This window comes from Acinonyx jubatus, chromosome D3 (assembly GCF_027475565.1).
Source record: "Acinonyx jubatus isolate Ajub_Pintada_27869175 chromosome D3, VMU_Ajub_asm_v1.0, whole genome shotgun sequence".
Classification (NCBI taxonomy): domain Eukaryota; kingdom Metazoa; phylum Chordata; class Mammalia; order Carnivora; family Felidae; genus Acinonyx; species Acinonyx jubatus.
Genome location: NC_069392.1, coordinates 54,701,877 through 54,722,572, shown reverse-complemented (window position 1 = coordinate 54,722,572; position 20,696 = coordinate 54,701,877). Strand labels below are relative to the sequence as shown.

The following is a 20,696-nucleotide window of genomic DNA, read 5'->3' as shown; positions in this document are numbered from 1 at the left end:
TTTTCTGGATCATCAAATGAGACAACAGGGCAGAAACAGTGAGAGGTTATCCATTATCCAGTCCTGTCTCAATATATATAGTACAACAAAAACTGAGTTCTACACTTTACATGGCTAATATACTGAAAAGTAAATTTTGTTTAGTGAAGATAAAGCATTCCCAACACTGATGGCAGGAAAAGTTGTCTAAGGGGGAAAAAAAAAAAAAGACCAAAGGAAACCAAAGAAGGAAGTGTTGCACTTATATGTAAGTGTGTGCCCAGTGCTAGGACACAGTAGGTTTCAACAAATATTTGTTAAATACATAAAAGAAAGATAGGAAAGAGGAAGGAAGAGAGAAAGAAAGCAATGAAAAAAGAAAAGAAAAAAAAGGAAAGACAGAAAAAGAGGAAGGGCAAAACAGTAAATGATGGTGTGTCGGGGATGCGAGGGATCCGGGGACTGAAAGGATGGACGTCTGTCTCACAGATGAGCTGCCCCAGGGACCGGGCAAGTTTCAGTATCAGTTCCCGCCTTTGGCATATCACAGTTCCAATCTGCAGTGGTTTCTGCTTGTCTACCTCAGGCGGGATGACCACCTAGCACTGACACCTCTGCTGGGCCGACTGTGGCCATGTGACCATAATTAGCCTACTTGTGACTTGACACGTGATTTAGTATATACTGAAGAAGGGGGTAGGGGTTTATGAAACGGAGAAGGCCACTTCCCAGTGAGATTAACAGGTTACAGCGCTCTGCAGAGGACTTCCCTAGATCATCTTATTAAACACTCTACCTGCAGAGAGCTAAAGGGGTATTCCTGTTTACAGTTTGTACTTGAGAGTCATGGAAGTTACGTGACTTGCTGCTAAAGCCTCACAGATGAGAGAAAATACTTCACTGAAATGATCAGTTAGTTACTCCTCTTAATAAAACTATACTCTCCAAAATTATGGCTATATCTTCATCTTGCAGAAGCATTAGCTTCTGCTCACTTTATTCAGAACTTCCGAAGCTATTAAATGTACAATATTCCTGAATAAATCCAGTTTTAGTACTTTCAAGGACATAGGAACTGGAAATAAGCCAAGAAGTTGTCCTATGAGGGTCCTTAGTAGTCTGGTTCCAGGAAATGGATAAGAATGAGCCTGATAACTGACTGCTATCTTGGACATATCTAAGAAAAGATCCTATATCTGGGACTGAAGCCGTATTTGGGGGAAAATCACATACAGTAATTGGAGAAATCATTGCACATTATGTGTGAACGATTTTTACAAATGCCATAGTCACAGGTCTAGGAAATATTTATTTGAAATGTCTTACCTTTAGTAGCTTCATGAGACCTTCTAACTGGACCATTAGCTCTCTCCGGCTCTCCTGGAGAGCAGACATTCTCTGTTCCAGCTCGTCCTTGCGCTGTCTAAGAAAGAAGTAGTCATCATCAGAACAGCATTCAACCCACTGAGCTGATCACACTTCCAAGTCTTGTGACACTAGCAGACCGCCAGAAAAAGGGCATCTCTGATCTCTGATGTGGTTTCCAGGCAGGGAAATGTCAAATGAACGAACAGTTATAGCTTGAGGTTTGTTTGTTTGTTAGAAGTCATTTGTTTGTTAGAAGTACATTTGTTTGTTAGAAGTCATACCAAAACACAGATGAATTAAAATCCTCTTGGATATACTCCCCCTTCTACCCTGAATTAACCAGTCAATGAAATCTTTTCTGAATGCTTAGTATGTCCTGGGCCTTGTGCGATGCCATTGGGCTCCCTTAAGACAAACAGAAACCAAACTGTCACCGAAAAAGGTCAATCCCACAGATCTTCCAAAACCAAGGACGCTTCTGTAAATCTCAAAGGGCATACTGATTACCCTAGTATTTGGAAATTGGAGTTTGAAAGTTTATTTTCCATTTCTTCCATTCTTAGTATGCAATATGGTACCTTTCAGAGGTGAAATATTCATAGTACAGAGTTTTTATAGTCAACTGAAGTTTTCTGGTTTGGGTTTGACTTTATAGGAGTTCCTACAGAATTGTTCCAACTAAAAATAACCTATAAGATTTGTGTTTGTTTAATTTTGTTTGTTTTGCAGAACTTCTATTAAACTGTCAGCAAGAATGGAAACCACAAAGGACAATCTATACTCCATCATTTATATTGACACTGAGAGGTACCAAGAATATCTTTAAAAGAGGGAAAAGAAATGAAACAGTATGGAGAAGAATATTAATGGTTCGTATTTCTGATGTATGTGTGTACTTTTCAAGTCAATTTCAAATCTATTATTTCATGATCATTAGTGAATAATATACACAATTTTTTCCCCATGCCCCAAAGGCTTCTGTCTGAGTTTGAGATATTGGAACTTATATTTTAAAAATGTGTGACTGCTTTAACCATGTGTTAATGTATGAATGGATGTGCCTAGTCTCAATGCACAGGCATAAGATTAAGTGGCACTGTAGCAGAGACTCTGAAATGAAAAACTGACAGTATGAAAATGTCACACTGACTTAGGTCAATGACTCATCCAATTGAAAGATATTTTGTGGGGAGCACAGGTTATGGATATAAATGAAACATTCCTAATTTGCTTTGATTCAGGTTTCTCTAATGAATTATGAATTTAAAATTTATAAACATACCTCAACGCTTTTTGAATATATTTATATTTTTGGCTTTTATTGCCATTCAAGGCTTACTTACTCCCAGAACATTCCTTCCTTTTTCTTTTACAATTGCCTCTTTTGTGAATCCTGAAGGACAAGGAACATCATGATTTTATAGATTTTAATGGTATCTTATTTTAGTCTTTGTCTTCCCGGGCTGCAACATTCTAATTTTGAAAGTCTTAACTCCATTCAAAAATATTCGTCAATGACAAATCCACTAGCTGTTTTATCTTTGACCTTGTCTGCACATGGTGTCCCAAATATATCCATGGTAGGGGTTGGTAGAAGGATAATGTTTCTGACGTATTTCCAGTCTTCTTCTAGATACTGCTTTGTAATTTTTGGACTTTTGGTCATAGGAGCACTTTGCGAAGAGGGTTGCAGTAAATTCTAATATTGTAGGTAAAAAATACTTGGGTAGGCATCTAAAAACTATGCGGAAAAGTTAACTGGTATTAATTTAGAATTAATCAACAATTAAAAAAACTTGTTTGTACAGTTTTCTTATAAGTAGTAATCTTTCAAAACATGACATCTACTCTTTCATGCATTGATTAAATTCAATTAAAAGAATTTCATGGGGCGCCTGGGTGGCCCAGTTGGTTGAGCGTCCGACTTGGGCTCTGGTCATGATCTTGCGGTTTGTGAGTTCGGGCCCCACGTCAGGCTCTGTGCTGACAGCTCAGAGCCTGGAGCCTGCGTCGGATTCTGTGTCTCCCTCTCTCTCTGCCCCTCCCCTGCTCGTACTCTGTCTCTGTCTCTCTCAGGAATGAATAAACATTAAAAAAAAAATTAAAAAAAAAAGAATTTCATGTAATAATGTCTTTATTTAATCTTCTCTATAAGTGGCTACCAAACGGGGGTCTGATTAACAAATTTGTGGTGTAGCTTCCATGGTTCCAAGTGGGAACAAGAAAACAAGGACTAAGTAGTGATTTTATTTTCATAGAGCTAAATGTATACCTCTGTAAAAGGAATGTCTTTTATTTTGAGATTCTGCCTGATAATTTCTAATTTTGCGTGTGTTTTTTAAATAATATATATTTTAATGTTTATTTTTGAGAGAGATAGATGGAGTGTGAGTGGGGGAGGGGCAGAGAGAGAGGGAGACACAGAATCTGAAGCAGGTTCCAGGCTCCGAGCTGTCAGCACAGAGACTGATGTGGGGCTTAAACTCACCAGCCGTGAGATCATGACCTGAGCTGAAGTTGAGTGCTTGGCCGACTGACGGAACCCACCAGGTGCCCCTTGAATGTACCTTAAAACCTATTTTCTCTTAGGACAATATTGGGACAACAGGCAAAATTTTAATATAGATCATATATGAGACAATAATATCAACTTTTCTGAATTTGATGATGGTGCCATGGTTATGTAAGACAATACATTTTTACATAGGAAATATACACAGTAATACTTAGTGGTAAAGGGTTATGATGTCTGCAACTTACTCTCAAAATGACTCATCAAAAATATGTATGCTATATATATACATATATACATATATATACGTATATACATATACATATATATATATATATATAAACATATAGGGAGATAGAGAAGGGTGTAGTAATATGTTTGTTATCTCTAGGTGAAGTATATAAGGACATCCATTGTGATTTTCTTACAACTCTTAAATTTTTTCAAAATAAAAAGTTAAAAAAATATACTGTCATTCATGAAACTGTTATGATAAGAGATGATGGTAATTTTAAAAATATATCCCTATAGAAGTGACTTAGTCAACTGAGCATCCAGCTGTTGGTTTTGGCTCAGGTCATGCTCTCACAGTTCATGACTTGGAGCCTTGCGTTGGGCTCCATGCTGACAGTGCAGAGCCTGCTTGGGATTCTCTCTCTCCCTCTCTTTCTGCTCCCTCCCCTGCCCTCTCTCTCTGCCCCACCGCTGCTCTCTCTATCAAAATAAGTAAATAAACTTAAAAAAAATGTATCATCATATGGTAAAACAAAAAGTATTCAGCTTTATGTTATTTCCCAAAAATAATTTAAAAATTAAGCTGGTCTATTAAATTCAACTCTGGAAACCACTGACTTACACCAGAGGTTACACTTTCATTTTTAATTAATAGAACACAAAGTTACCTTAATTAGCAAGTTGTTGTTGTTGTTGTTGTTTTACATTTTATTTATTTTTGATAGAGAGAGACAGAGCATGAGCAGAGGAGGGACAGAGAGAGAGAGGGAGACATAGAATCTGAAACAGGCTCCAGGCTCTGAGCTGTCAGCACACAGCCCAACGCGGGGCCTGAACTCACAAACCGTGAGATCATGACCTGAGCTGAAGTCGGATGCTTAACCGACTGAGCCACCCAGGCGCCCCGCAAGTTTTCTTGAAAAATAATTTTATACACATTGATAAGAATGTAATTTCGGGGGTATAAAATAAAGTGTTTTATACTTTTTTTCCTCTTTGAGATTTGTGGTGTGAAGTTAGTTCCTTCACAGTTTTAAATAAATGTTTTATCCTAGAAGATGGTATTGTCTTTGCAAACACAGTTCTTTAGCTATCTCTTAATCGTTTTGCAGCTTATCCATTCATGCCATCCATCTGGCACTTTTAAGACACTGTAAATAAAATAATGAGTAGGATACAGTTTTTGTCCTTGAGCGAAAGGGGAGGAGAAAGAAGTTCAAGACGACGATGGTGAGCGTACAATAAAAATATGAACAAATTGCTGCACTTCAGTGGTAACTCTGAAGAAGACGTCCAGTTCCATATGGTGGTAAAAATTTAAGGAAGGCTTGCTAGATAACCTTGCAAAACTCCCTCCAAAACTCCACCCAATGTAGAAAAGGAAAGACCTCAGGAACTATGTGGAATGTTCCAGACCTTTCTCTGCTTTATCGGTGCCTCTTGGTTGCCTGTATTCTTGAAGTTACTAGGAAATCTCCATGCTGGAGTAAGATCTCTGATTCACGTGAACCTGACTTTACATTGTAATCTGCTGTGTGGACTGGACATGCAGTTCTTCCCCCTTCTATGGCTTCTATTGTCGGATTAACAGCAATATCCTTGAGAAGGTCTATAAGGCCACACAGTGTCACCGTCTACCCCTACCTACATCGTCAGCTCCGTCTCTTTCCGTACACCCTTTCATTCACTGCATTCTAGGTCTAGAGACCTTTCATTTCCTAAAAAAGGGCCACGTTTGCTCCTGCCATTTGGTTTTGGACCTATGGCCTCTATCTTCCAGGAGACCCTTTTACTGCTGTTTTAGCCCCTCTGCCACCCTTAATCCCTGTTCCCATTCATCCTTCATCCTTCAACTCAAACAATCCCTCTTCATGGTAACCTTCTTTGACCACAGTGAAGGGCAGGTTGGATTATAATGTCTCTATTTATTTTTTCAAAAAACCAACTCTTGGTTTCATTGATCTGCTCTACAGTTTTTTTAGATTCTATATTGTTTATTTCTGCTCTGATCTTTATTATTATAATGTCTCTATTTAAAAGCAAGACTCCTAATAGTCCTTATCTCAGTTTGTAACTATATTCTCATTTGTGTGCTTATTTGATGTATGTCATTTTCCTACTGGACCACACATTCTGTGGGACCAGGACAGTATCTTTTTCAATTCAACTGTGGGCATCCTGCGTTTTAGAAATATTTGCTGAATGAACTAAATGAATAATAAAATGAGGGATGATAAATCTGATAGTAATGTAGATGGATCAGGGGCCAGGAATCAATTAAGTGAGTAATAACAGTCCAGCAGGAGATAACTAAGACCCAAGAAAAGGAGATGGAATCCACATGTGCTACTCATTGTGTGGGATCTTGGGCAAATTATTTAACTTCTGTGAATCTCAGTTTCCATATCTATAAAAAGAGTACAATAATAGTGTCTATCTCCTGGGTTTGTTACAGCAATTACCCGGGACAGTGTATTATAGAGTTTAGTGCCTAGGGAGCGTCAGATTAGCACACGGAAATGCCTATCATATAACCCCACTTGGTTGTCAGATCTGGGTTGCAAACTTGGCTGTCAGCTTTCTTGTGGCTGATGTAAAAAGGAAAATGTGATTATTTAGAAAGGTCATAGTGCTCTTAAGATAAAAATGAACTGCATTAATGAAAAGCTGAGCTCTGCTCCTGTCTCCCCTCGTCCATTCCGCAGCTGAAAGAAATTTCTCCTGTTGGTTTCTCAATAAGAGGCACCAGAAGGTTGTAATGGACGGAGAAGATCTCTGTCCAAGGAGTTCCTGTGGCTGCTGCATGTGGCCACTCCTCAGTGTGAACAAAGGCCAAAGTGTGCAAGAAGCCATTGTTTTGGAGTCTGAAATGACTAAAGGGTAAAAGTTAGAATACCCAAAGCAAGTTTCTTGACCTAGGATGTCAGGGTATCTGTGAAATCTCCAACTCATGAAAATGCTTACCAGAGAATTAATGGCTTATAAGGATCTAGAGAAATAGCCTTTAAGGGAGGGCATTCCTTCTTCTTCAAGGTAGAAGAAATGTGTAGAATATGGAGGCAGTTGGGATTTAGGTGTCTCAGGCCTCAGGCCTCTAGCTTCAGGCGTGGGCCACCGGCTGACAGGGAGCACCCAAAACACTGAAGTTTTTCACAGAGACAGACTCCTTAGCATGGGTTTGGGCTCAGCTGGGGATATGCGAATGCCCACAAGTCAGGGCCAGGAGGGTGGTTAGAACTATCAGTCTATTCCAAGATAGCAATGCCAAGGAGGGAAGACGTATCAGTTGGAAAACTATCATCAGTGACCCAGGCACATCAAGAAGCCTTCCTGGACGGCATCACCCAAATGGAACCAAATACTTTCGAAAGCAAATGCTAACAGGTGATCTGATGAAAATGTTTATGAAAAATTCCTAGTCATCATCCCTCCAACAGAGAATGGGACACTCAATGGAAGAGGCATAAAGAACATTTCAGGAGACAAGGTACCTAGATGTGGAGATGAATGATTACTCCATTTCCAAATTGGTTTATTCAGTTATGTTTCTGTGTAAGTTCGACTCACAGCTTGTGAGCTGGTAGGGCCTACATAGTCCTAGTAGGCAAATTTTCTTTCGAGCAGGCATTTACTTTTATATGCCTTTGAGGATAATGATATAGAATGTCACCTTTTCCTTCTTTCCCCTTTCATCCCACCTGGGTGACGTGTAGTAGAACATGCAAGGACTTCTAATACATCTCCCTGAAGAAAGGACCAGAGATTATATAGTTTGAAAAGGAAGGATTTCTGTTTCTTCCACTAAATTCTTTAGTTATTCGAAAGTATGACATGATCCTTTCACATCAAGCAGCCCCCACAAGTTGCCGGTTCCATAGATCTCCTTTCCATAACTCATGCCTTTGGTGGCTCTGCCGTCTAGGCAGGTGCACAGGCCTGGAGAGAGGGAGAATGGGGCCTCCCTGAGAGCAGGCAGGGCCTGCAGCCTGGGCCAGATGTGCTGTGGTGCCTCGTCATGCGTGTGTCTGAAGAGCAGGGCTGGGATGGAACCCCCGGAAACATCCATGACTACAATCAATAGGAACTTGGTAAAATCCAAACATAACCATCCAGAACCTGCTTAATTTAGTCATTTTGTCTGGAAGAAGTTAATGGCACTCTAATGATGACAAGGGTTTCTGAGAAGAGGCATCTGTACTTGCTATAAAAAGCGTCCCTCAGAGTAAGATATACCTGGAATCTGGCACCGAAACTGGAAGATGGAAAGAATGTCATATCTGCTAACAACTAAAAGTGCCTTGTGAAATAGGACATTCCTATGAAGCAATGCCTTTGAATTTATGTTTGTGCTGTTTGCTACACACATAGGTTTGAGTATGTGTCATATTTCAAGGCATGGTGCTAAGCCGGTCTGAGGTGAAGCCCACAGCCACCCCCCAGCCTTTTGCACATGAGCACAGCATGTGCTATTCTCTACCTTCCTGACTCTGAAAAGTGCACTGAAATTCAAGGGTGGAACCTTCTAAGGGCCTTTCAGACTCAAATGTCTTATGGTGTCGGACTAGACAACAGCAGGTGTTTTAATTCATTAGCAGAACAAGAAGGTATGAGGTCTATTTTTTAAGGTCTGCATGTGAAGCTTTTACGGACCAAGATTGAGAGAAAATCAGACTCCTTTTTTGTGGGTTACAGGTAAATTTTTAAGTGTAAAAGCCTGTGATGTTTATTTAGCTGTTTCTGTGTTTGTTGCGTTGATCACTTGTATCATAAACACATTGTCGATAGTGCAAATAACTAGAAAGAGTTGAGTTCAAATTTTTTTCAGTGAGAGAGTTTGCTTGTAAAGAATGCTGTTTCCCCTTCACTGTGTCACATGAAAGAATAAAATATACACAGCAGCTCCTTAAAACCCCCAAATCTCAGTGAATAGGCCTGTGCTATTAAAAAAGAAACGGGGTGTCTGGGGGGCTCGGTCAGTTAAGTGTCTGACTTCAGCTCAGGTCATGATCTCGTGGTTTGTGAGTTTGAGCCCTATGGCGGGCTCTGTGCTCACAGCTCAGAGCCTGGAGCCTGCTTTAGATTCTGTGTCTCCCCCTCTCTCTCTGCACCACCCCCCACTCTCTCTCCCTCAAAAATAAATAAACATTAAAATTTTTTTTTTTTAAAAAAAGAAACAGCAAGCATGTTAGCAGCTATGGTGGCTAAGGACTGTTTTCTGGCTGGATGCCGTTAGACTTTTGGAAGATCCCAGTCACTTGCATTTGCCAAGAGGCCTTGGGCTCCTCTCTTACCTGAGGAGCCGGAGTTCTGCCAGCAGAGTGGGGTTTTGCTGTGCCTTCTCTGGAGTGGGCTGAGAAGCTTGTTCATGCTCTAGCCGCAGCCTCTGGATCTCCTGTAAGATTTCTCTTGGGAGAGAGGAAGAAGGTAAGAAACTAGGGTCAGTTAACTTCCAGGATATCCAGGATGCTAACATCCGAGGGGGGCGGTCACCCTATGTTTGGGAGCAGAAGAAAGTCTCGCTACCCAACAGTGTTTATGAGGGACTGGCTGTAGCTAGATGGGTGCTACGGACAGCGGAAGGCTGACCTCAGCCCCAGCACATTCAAACTCTACAGTATGTTGTTGGAGACTTCAAGCTGAGTGTTCTCACCAGGACCTGATAATCGCTCTACTAAGTAACATAATACTGCGGTAACGTGTTCAACTTTGAAAAGTGTGCTGCTTAGGAGCAAAAATATATCTTCCGATTATTTCTGATCACAGCCTGACACCATCAAGTCATTGCAGCTACCGGCTAAGAGGTGCTTGGAGGGAAAACAGGATAAATGGTGCTCATTTCACAAAACTAAATAACCCCATTCTCTCACCGGGAATGACATTCCCCTCACTGAATTTATCGGAGAAGCCCCCGGTTAGGCCAAAAAATTTTTTCTTATTCTTACCATTTTCAGCCTCAACAATGGATCTCAATGAGGGTAGCCTTGGAAGGAAAGTGCTTTTAAAAGGATTCACTGTAATTGAGTGTGTGACATAAGAGTGCTATTGGCGTGACCCCTGTCAGGGGTGAGATGTGTCAGTCTATTATTGATGTCGGAGCCTGGGCTGCCCCGCACTGAGGTGAACATTAGGCCGCCATAAAGGATAGGTGACCTATGCAAGGCAAATTATCCCTAAGTGAGTTTGAAGCCATTAAGCAAGGTTACAAGACACATATTCTTGGGGGAGGGGTCAGTCTTCCATCCAGCAAAACGCACAAGAGACAGACAATAAGAACAAAGCACTAAGGAATAAGGAATGGAAGGTGAACTTGGTGAGCAAGGGCGATGGCTTTCCATCCGCAAGGCTGATTTACAACTGCCTGCTTCATAAACACACCAGCATTAAGAAGCTCATTATTAGTTACTACCTCTCTCATGGGTATAGTGAGGAGACTGAACTATAATTCAGGGGTTTTCCACCTTTTTCTGTCCCCCTTTGGCATTCCCTGGTGGAAAACTTTAAGACAAATTTTCTATGGAAACTCAATACATCAAATGGTTAAAAGGGAGCCTGTTCTGGTGAAAGAAAGCCCTGTGCCGCAAGCCCTTCTTCCCCTTCTTCAGACCTCTATAGAGACCCCAGGTCCCACAGGGCCTGAAAATCAGTAAAGCTGAGATTTCGAAGTTCTCTGCCAGGACTAACATCCTGACATTCTATGACTCCCACTTGTTCTCCTTGTCAGTTCCAAGGACAGAACCATGATGCAGCATTTAGCTTAAGGAAGGAAAAGAGAGAAGCAGCTCTGATAAGAAAAATTATGGTAAGATCTGTAAAGAGTACTGAGTTCTTAGCCTCTCCCTAGGAACTATGCTCTCCTCTTTAATCTTCTTTTACTGAATCCTCATAAAAATTGTATATAGGTCCTGCTATTATCTGTTTCATGAATAAGGAAATCAAAGCACAGGCCAGTTAAAAGACTTGCCCAAGTTCAATAGCAAGTAGGTGGTAGAGGTGATTTGAACCCAGGCGGTTAGCTCCAGAGGCCATGGATATCTGACTCCCTCTGTCTTTGGTGTTTGCTCTGACAGGTTTAGCCTATGCAGGCTGTGATTTATGTCATATAATGCAAAGAGTACTGCTACTCCTAATACCAATCCCAATTAGTTCTTCCAAGTGTGCTATGAGGAAGCATTATCTTCTAACAATCATGGCTGAAAAGTCCATGAATCACCCAGAGTAGTCATGGAGTGAAGTGAGGAACTCTAACCTCCCCTGAAGCTCGGAGATCTGATTAGTGGGTTCATTGTCACCTTGGAGACCATGGGATTCCTAGGGCGAATTCCTACAGTGCAGAAGTTGACCTGGATAAGCTTCTGGGACGTGGTTCTGGGGTCCTTGGAGGGCATGAAGCCACCGGTTTAGACAAATGAGTTCAGGATGGACTAGATGCTCTTCAGGCATGGTGTGGGGAACTCTGTGGGCCACGAAAGGACTAAGAGACAGGACAAACTTCTCTTTCTGCCATCTCTTCTCATTCCCATTTCTTTATTCTCTCTCTGGTCCTACAAACACGCATTCAGAGTACAACATCCAGAAACGTCTTGGAAACAAGCAGTAAGACTGGTAGCACAGCATAGCTGGGACCATTGGAACATCCATGGTGCTCCTAGCTGATTCTGGAATTCCGCATGGGGGCCAATGTCACTGGGGTATTTCCTTAAAGGAGGTCCTGATTTCACCTCATGCTGAGTGGAAGCAGAGGATTTGAAGGGAAAATAAAGTGCCTTGGAGAGGCAGGAGAGCAGGTACACACTGCAACCAAGGTAAGGTATTTGTGGGCTTGAGAGTTTTCACTGTAGTCTTTTTCTCTTTCTAAGAACAGGAAAATATGCCAACCAAGTCTGCACCTTCTTTTTAATTTTTATCATAGAACGTTAAAAAACACTTTGACCATTTATCCCTAAATTCTCATGTCAAACTCTATAGGCATGAAACAAGGATCAGGACCTCCTCCTTTATTCAGTTTGATCTCAGAAGTGACATCAGTGTTTAAGAATAGGATTCAGTGGGGGCCCCTGGGTGCCTCGGTTGGTTAAGCATCCGACTTCTGCTCGGGTCATGATCTCATGGCTCATGAGTTCCAGCCCCACGTCAGGCTCCGTGCTGACAGCTCAGAGCCTGGAGCCTGCTTTGGATTCTATGTCTCCCTCTTTCTCTCTGCCCCTCCCCTACTCATGCTCTGTTTCTCTGTCTCTCTCAAACATAAACATTAAAAAAAATTAAAAAAGAGTGGGATTCAGTGTTAAGACAGTTTGGTGCTCTTCTAAGAGATCTGGAATGTACACATTGCTCCCATGCTGGACCTACTCAGTATTGAGTTTGAGATCTAACTCTGAAATTAATTATTTTTCTCACTCAGTATATATTTACTGAGCTTCTGCAACATCCTAACCATGGGCCTAGAACCCAGAGGCCCTTTGGCATGGCCTCTGTTCTCAAAGAACTTCCATTTCAGTCAGGGAAGAAGGAAACAGACACATAGATGCAATTATTTCAGATAATGATGTCTCACACGCATACCAGGAGCTGTGATAGAGAGCGGTTCCTGGCGCAGGAGGTAGTGGGAACGATTCGACAGGAGGACTTGTGAGGTAAGACCTGAATGATGAGAAGGGCCTGCCCATGCAGCGACCCTAAGGAAGAGCGCCCTAAACTGAGAGAACAGCTAGTACACAGGCTGCAAGGAAAGAGGTGAGCAGGAGCACACTGAGCAGGATTTGCGGAGGCTGGCAAGGTAGGCAGGCATCAGCCCAGGTTAGACCTTACAGACCACGGTAAGAAGGGTAGGTTTCAGTCGAAGTGTGACAGAAACCCATCAGAGGGTTTTGAACATAAAATAACATGATATGACTTGTGTTTTACACAGTGACAGGTTGGGCTGCTGCTAATGGTGGAAATGGAGTGGACAGTCTGGGATATGTTGTGGGGGTCGGCTGAGAATCAGTCTGTGTCGAATAAACAGAGTCCTGCTGATGGACTTGGGCATGGAGGTGTTTGGCTCCAACAACTGGGAGACAGTGGTGTCAGCCCAAATGCCTGATTTGCTTATTTAAAAGTTTATTTATCTTGAGAGAGAGGAAGAGAGAGCACAAGCAGGGTAGGGGCAGAGAGAGAGGGAGAGGGGATCCTAAGCAGGCTCTACTCTGCCCGCGCGGAGCCCGATGTGGGGCTAGAACTCACAAACCGTGAGATCATGAGCTGAGCCCAAACCATGAGTCGGACGCTAACCGACTGAGTCACCCGGGCGACTTCCAAATGCCTCTTTTAGAAGAGCCTTCTGTTTGTCTCTGGGTGGCACTCAGGAGGGCCCTTCTGAATGAGACAGCTCCTTAACAAAAACAGGCGTGTTGGGGCACCAGGGTGGCTTGGCAAGTTAAGCGTCCTACTCTTAATTTTGGCTCAGGTCATGATCTCACAGTTAGTGAGGTAGAGCCCCAAGTTGGGGCTGCTTGGTTTTCTCTCTCCCCTCTCCCTCTGCCCCACCCTCTGCTCCCACTCTCTCTCTTTCTCTCACAATAAATAAACTTTCAACAAAAACAAGCACGTCAGTAAAAGGGAAAGGATACTGTCTAGAGAGGAAACATTAATTGCACTGATATCTCAGAACTGTATGTATGTTTTCTCATAAAGCTTTTGAAGATCTAAAATCTAAAGATGAGCTTCTCAGACGCCAATATCACTGACTAAAGACATCGTCCTTTAAATATGCATACAGCTGAAAAACCTGGATATTTTAAAGCATAACTATAAGTTTCCAGTGAACACACACTCTGATCAAAAAAGCCAGCATGTCTAAAAAGCCTTACCTGTTCTTGTTTTCTAGCTCTGCGATCAGCTGCCTCTGTTGCTTATTTGCATCAATGGTGAAGGAGATGTCAGGAGCACTTCTCTGCTGCGTCGGCTGCTGTAAAACATGTGGTTTATGCTGTTTAACATTGGGAATGGAAACCCACATGTGTGTGAGGAGACAGGAATCACGAGATATGCAGACAGGAAAGAAAAAAAACTATTTCTATCAAAACAGGAAAAGCAAATACATGAAATTGCCATTCATCTCCTAAGGACCGACTTCTCTGTGAATCTGGGGGGACGCCTCTGCGAGCAGAAGCAGAACAGAATTCTCTGGCAGGCAAACACACAAAACGTAGAAGACATAGTCTTGTAGCTTTCTGACTTGAAGTCTTTGGGAGCAATTTCATTCTTGCTGTGCTGTCCCCACTGTGACAGTTCTGTCAGTGTAGGTGGGTGTAAAAAATACTTCCCTGTTGAGATACCTCTCTAGAATTACTGTTCAATCACTGTAACGCACAATAAAAAAATTTCATGGTTTGAAAATCACAGTTAATAGGATTTTCTTTTCTTCTTTTGGTCAACATACTTATTAGCATTTCTTTATTCATGTATGTAATTTTACATTAATGGATATATACATCCTTCCTCCACATTCATGGCATAACACTCATCACTCCTGGTCATGTTTTAACAACTAGTGTATATGCAGTCACAGCTTTCTCCATTCTCTCTCTCTCTCTCTCTCTATATATATATACATATATATGTATACATATATATATATACACATACACAGAAATTAATCTTAACAAATTATATATATGCAAATTTCCCTGACTAAATACACATACATATATACATATATATAAATACGGCCTATGATTATATGTAAATACATATATACATATGTATATTTATAGACGTATTTTTTGTTGTAAAATCAAAGTATTATTGTATCAAATGAGTTCTTTTACACAATACATTGATAATAATTACAAGAGGATTTAAAAAAATTTTTTTTAACATTTATTTATTTTTTGAGAGACAGAGAGAGACATAATGTGAGTAGGAGAGGGGCAGAGAAAGAGGGAGTCACAGATTCCAAAGCCTGACTCGGGACTCAAACTCATGAACTGTGAGATCATGACTTGAGCTGAAGTTGGACGTTTAACCGACTGAGCCACCCAGGTACCCCAAGAAGATTTTTTACAACAAGGATAGATTGATTTTCATATTTCCAAATAAAAGTCAACTTTTACATATGTATGTACATTTACATATGTATATACATGTAATCACATGCTGTATTTATATACGTACATGTATGTGTGCATTTAATGAAGGTTTAATTTGTCATTTTTTATAAAAACAGAGTCAGATTATGTATAGTTCCCTGCGCTTTGCTTTCTTTGCTCTACAGTACATTTTAGAAGTTCCTCAATTGGTTTTTAAACAAATTAAAAAAAAAAAATCACAGTTAATCTTTCCACTAAAGAATGCCAAGCTTTTAAAAATGGCATCAATTGCCTACGCCCCCAGAAATGAAAAAACTCAGCCTGCTTTTTAATGTCCAGACACCTGACTATAGAAAGATTAAGCTTGGTAAATGTCTGGCTCTCTTAAAGCTTTTCTATGATTTTTTAATTGGCATTTCTTTTAACAAAGAAGTGATTTGTGTTGCTAACAAAGGATTCGGGGTCCTATGTTTTATATCCTAAATGACTTCCCGTAGCTAAGCCTAGCGAACGGCAGCTTCGAGCCTAGCGAACGGCAGGTTTTTCCTCTGATTTCAGTACATAGTTTTCTGTTTCTTGTATATACTACATATCGATAAAAGTGGAAACTTATCTGAGCCAGTTGTGGATTTGAGTCATTCCTCTTTCTCTTAACTGATCAGGAATTATCCAGACACACCCGGTGTTGGGCTGGTTCAGCAGTGTTGTAACAGAATACCTAAAGCTATGATTTATGCCACACCAGACCCATAGCCAGACCGTGAAAAATAGAAGTAGAAGGCTCGTGTTTAGGTCCTGCAGGTCACACAGTAACAAGTTCTCAGCTTTGCTGTCGTCGCACCAACTGTAAGGATAACAGTGAACATGACAGACTCTCACTCAAACTACTTACAGACGAAGCGGACTCTGCTGCCAGTCTTGCCGCGTACCTGGCGATCAGTCTGTGTTCCTCATCGAGCCGGTTCGAACTCTCAAGCATGCTATTGAGAACAGAGCAAGAAGAAGACTGTGAGGCAGTGAGAAAGACGGATGGATGTATATTACCACCAGAGGCGCTTGCTATTTCAATTTTTTCGGTGTAAAAATTTGAAAGCTATATGAAACCCCGTTAGGTTCACGATCTCAGACGTGGATTCATGGCACGATCTAACACGCGGCCAGGAAGTTGCGCTAATAAATCCTGTCTTCAGTCAATTAAATGTCTTACTAAGAAAACTCCAAACAAGAGTTACTTTTCTCATCAACATTTCTGATAAAAGAATATTTTCTCTTGGGGTCCCTGGGTGGCTCAGTCAGTTAAACATCTGACTCTAGGTTTCGGCTCAGGTCATGATCTCACAGTTTGTGAGTTTGAGCCCCGTGTCGGGCTCTGTGCTGACAGCAAGGAGCCTGCTTGGGATTCTTTCTTTCTCTTTCCCTCTCTCTTTTTCTCTCTCTGTTCCTCCTGTATGCTCTCTCTCGCTCAAATAAATAAATAAATAAATAAATAAAACTTTAAAAAGTAATATTTTCTCTTCAGTTTTATTGCCTTTAACATTTTTATTTCCTTATTACATAAGAAATACATGTCCACAATGGACATGTCAGAAAATATGGAAGCACAAAAAAACCCCCAAAAAACCCAGTTGTGGTCAGCCTGCAGTGATACCTACCTCCTGATATATACCCTTGTGTGTAATCCTCCTCCTTTAGTATGGGCTGGACTTACTGGCTTGCTTTTAATGAATAGAAACAGTCAGTTTCTATTCAGTTTCATGGACAGAAGTAATGGAATGTCACTTTCAAGATTAGGTTATAAAAAGACCATGGTTTCCATCCTGAGTATGATTTCTCTCTCTTGAGCTCATTGCATGGCTTGCTCTGTGGGAAGCTGGCTGCCATGTCATAAAGCAGCCCATGGAAAGGCCCATGTGATAAAGAACCAAAGCTAGCCAATAATAACCTTGTGAATGAAATCCCACACATAGACCCTTTAGATAAGATAGCAGCCCCAGCTAACAGCTTGATTGCAACCACATGACAAGCCTTGAGTCACAGGCACCATGCCGGATTCCTGACCCACTGTGGGATAGTAAATGTTTGTTCCATTAAGCTGCTAAGTTTTTGGACAATTAGTTATGAGGCAATAGATAACTAATACAAACTGTTAACTATAATATTACTACCCAGGTAACTTGCCATTTTCTATTTACTTCTAGAGCAGTGGAATTATAGGAGTGGCTTCTAATGACATTAATGGGAATTGTTTATTGTCTCTTATAATTGTAGATTGTTAATACTAGAATAAGGATGATCTGAGTCCCTAAAAAAACTAAAGCAAATAGATGCATTATCAACTCTCCCATATTTCAGAAGGCCCTTCACTTAAGAGTAAGTTTTGCATGCCATTAAAAAGTTTCTATGAAACATACCAGTAATGCCAATACTGTTAACAGGCTAGATGGTTACAGTTTGGCTTATCAGTTATCATGGTGAGTACCGGGTCAGAATCAAGAATAGAAACTAGTTTCTCTCATCCTTAAATATATTCTCCTCCATTTATATTCCCCGCCCATGATTCTTAAAGAAAAAAGGTCAATACTCATGAGTATACACTGAAAGTAACACACTTCTTTGCCAATGGTAAGGTTGTAAGAATCATCCACTGCAAAGACTTGCATCCACAAAAAGCAACATGCACTTATATTATTTACATGTATGTTCACACATAAAGTAAATATGCAACCCAGTCTTTTAATTTTTGTTCAAAAGTGAGAAGGTGAGTGAACACCATTATGTGCTTCCAGAATATTAGCTGTGTCACTTCCAAACCGCTCTTCCCTGGCTGGCTGAATCCATTCCTGTAACATTGTCTCTTATCATTCAGAAAACATTCCTGTATCCATCATCTCTGTACCAGTCTATACTCCTCACACATATAAACTATACCTGTTGTTATCCTGAATGCTTCCACTTTAGATTTAGCCCTTTTCTCTGGGCTACAATAACCACGTAGAATATTCCTGAATATCTACATTTACTAAGTCACTTCTCTACCCTCAATAAAAACTCTTATCTTTTCCTTTTGTCCATAGGAGATAATGCATGTAAAACACATCAAGCTAATATGATGCCTAGAACACATTATTCTGCTTCTTAAGTAACCTGTTCAGATTCATTCATGATTCATATCTCCTTCAAAATACTCCCATCCAACAACCATGTAGAGTAGGGCTTTTCAAGTATTAGCGTACATATGCACGACTTGGAGATCTTGTAAAAAATGTAGTTTCTCGTTCTGTAGCTGGGGGTGATGGGGTAGGTTGCGGGGGGTAGAACCTGAGAATCTGCATTCCTAAGGAAGCTTCCAAGATACACTGATACTGCTGGTCTAAGGACAAAACTTTCAGTGGCAAGGATCTAGAAGATCTTGAGAATAAAATGGAAAATCTAAACACATGAAATAAACCCCAAATGTAAACCATATAAAAGAAATAATTTTTTATGAGTATTTGATATCCATACAGCATCTACAATATTTTATAAACATTCCTTAACACAGAAAATTCCAGGTTCCAGGCTCACATATGTGCGGTACCAATCCCCAGAGATTGAGATTCCAATCAGCATAACAAAGACTTGGAGTAAGAAATAATTCTAACAGCAAAAGGTGTTAGTTCTGGAGAACTCATGCCATAAAGCAGATGTTTGTCTCTATAACACAATGTCTGCACTCTGTAGTGGTTAAAAATAATAACTGAATCTCTTGTCATCGCTTTAATAAAAAAGTCACAGTGTGTTCACTTTAAACATAAAACCACCCCACAAAGAAAACAATTTAATCTGATTTTACCATGTTTATCATTTCTGGCTGGTATTAGAAATAATATGCCTAATTTCAGCAGTCTGTGTAGACAACCGCGCCGCGGCTCTTAGCCCGGAGCAATGATCTGTTTGCCTGAAAGTGACTTTGTCAAAAACATTTGCGTGTGTTTTGATAAATAAATAATAAAAAAAACTGATAAAAAACCTCATGATAAAAGTGCCTTTTATCATGAATGACCAGCAAGTATAAATAATATAAAGGCTACGTTAAAAAAGCCTCTTGGAGATGTAAGACGTGAAGTTATGGGATCCTGTCTAGTAAGCTGTAACTCATACTTCCATGCCTTCCCTCCCCCAGCCCTGAGTGAATGAGGGGTGGAGTGATATATTACCCCTTTGTGCACACAAACGATTTATGAGTCCACATGTGCCATTTTAGTATGTTCAAATTATACAAGGGTGAATGAGGCATTCCTCTGATAAATTCCATTATTTCAAGACTCCAATTACAAATAGTTGAAAATGAATGGCCAATAATCCCCAAATCGTTAGAGAAATACCGATTCCAACACTTTCTCCATCCCTGGCTATTCATTTCAAGACTTTATAATCAGTAATCTTGCTACAAGACCATGATGAATTGAAAAGTGGCTGCTGTGTAGACTGTATTTCAGAGCAGAAAAATCCATTATTTTGAAAGCTCTCCACTTTCTACCTTAAATGCATGGCCATTGTGTGTTGCTAGTGATCAAAAATGGCATCCTAAGAAACGTAAGTGGCCTCGGCTGAGGTAGGGCCTACTAAACTGTGATTTAGCAAAGGTTTCTGGGAACCCAGGGTTTGTTCACATTTCTTTGGTTTCTCTACAAGCCTGTACTGACTTCCCAGGCAGGACAGTCAACCAAATACTAATGCGGTCTAAAGGGCAGCGGAAATACTTCTAAGTTTTCTCTTAATATTTTTCCATCTTCCTGAATGGGTGAAAGGAATTTTATCACCAGAAATTAATTTTTTAAGGCCACTGGGCCTCAGGCACTACTCTTCCATTAAAATGCAAACAGCTGAGAGGAGGATTACCGCTTAGAAGGCATTCCTAGTCGCCCTGAAGTGGAGGTTTACTTGATCAGGTTGTTTCGCAGTTGGTTGAGAGCAACATGCTATGGGAATAGAGCCCGTTCAGGCCTTCGGGAGCACAGTGAGCAGAAGAGAGGTGGGGCGGAAAGGAGCAAAGTGATTCTGGGGCCCAAGAAGTGGTTTTAGGGGACTAACGAACGCGGAGGGAAATGAACTAATTCTCAAAGCTTCAACTGGTGTCTCTTTAACGACTGGCTTAAAAGGAAAAGATAGGAAATCATGAAATGGCAATCTTCCTGGATACTAATGATAAAACTTACCAGGATAATGGCATCCTTATAGGGATGCCTTCAAACTCCTTTATCGAGACCCTGACTTTACCAGCTCACTGTTGTAACACCAAGGCCTTGCATTCTACCCTCTTCAAACTCTCCATTTCCTTCCGTTCCAATGATCACGGGTGTGTTCCAGGCCACTGTCATCCAGAATTGTCATGAAGCCCTCTCAATAGGTTCTTCCCATTTTAGACTTAGTCTTGCCTCCAATTCATTTTGCATCCTGTGGTCGGTGATCTTTTAAAAATGAATTTGGCTGTAATATTCCTATGCATAAAATCTTCCAATGGGTTCTCAGTTTTCAAACTCCTCCATAAGACTCAG

General features: G+C 40.7%; 1 protein-coding gene across 27 annotated transcripts in view; it reads right to left on the bottom strand.

Moving 5' to 3' along the window:
* DTNA (dystrobrevin alpha) overlaps positions 1–20,696 on the bottom strand; it is a 352,058-nt gene that overhangs the window by 24,947 nt on the left and 306,415 nt on the right. For all 27 annotated transcript variants that reach the window (XM_053206596.1, XM_053206598.1, XM_053206597.1 and 24 more), the window contains 4 exons: positions 16,052–16,139; positions 13,939–14,036; positions 9,385–9,498; positions 1,306–1,402 (listed from right to left, as the gene is read on the bottom strand). In XM_053206596.1, coding sequence (XP_053062571.1) covers positions 1,306–1,402; positions 9,385–9,498; positions 13,939–14,036; positions 16,052–16,139 — 397 coding nt within the window. The remainder of the gene's footprint in view (positions 1–1,305; positions 1,403–9,384; positions 9,499–13,938; positions 14,037–16,051; positions 16,140–20,696) is intronic.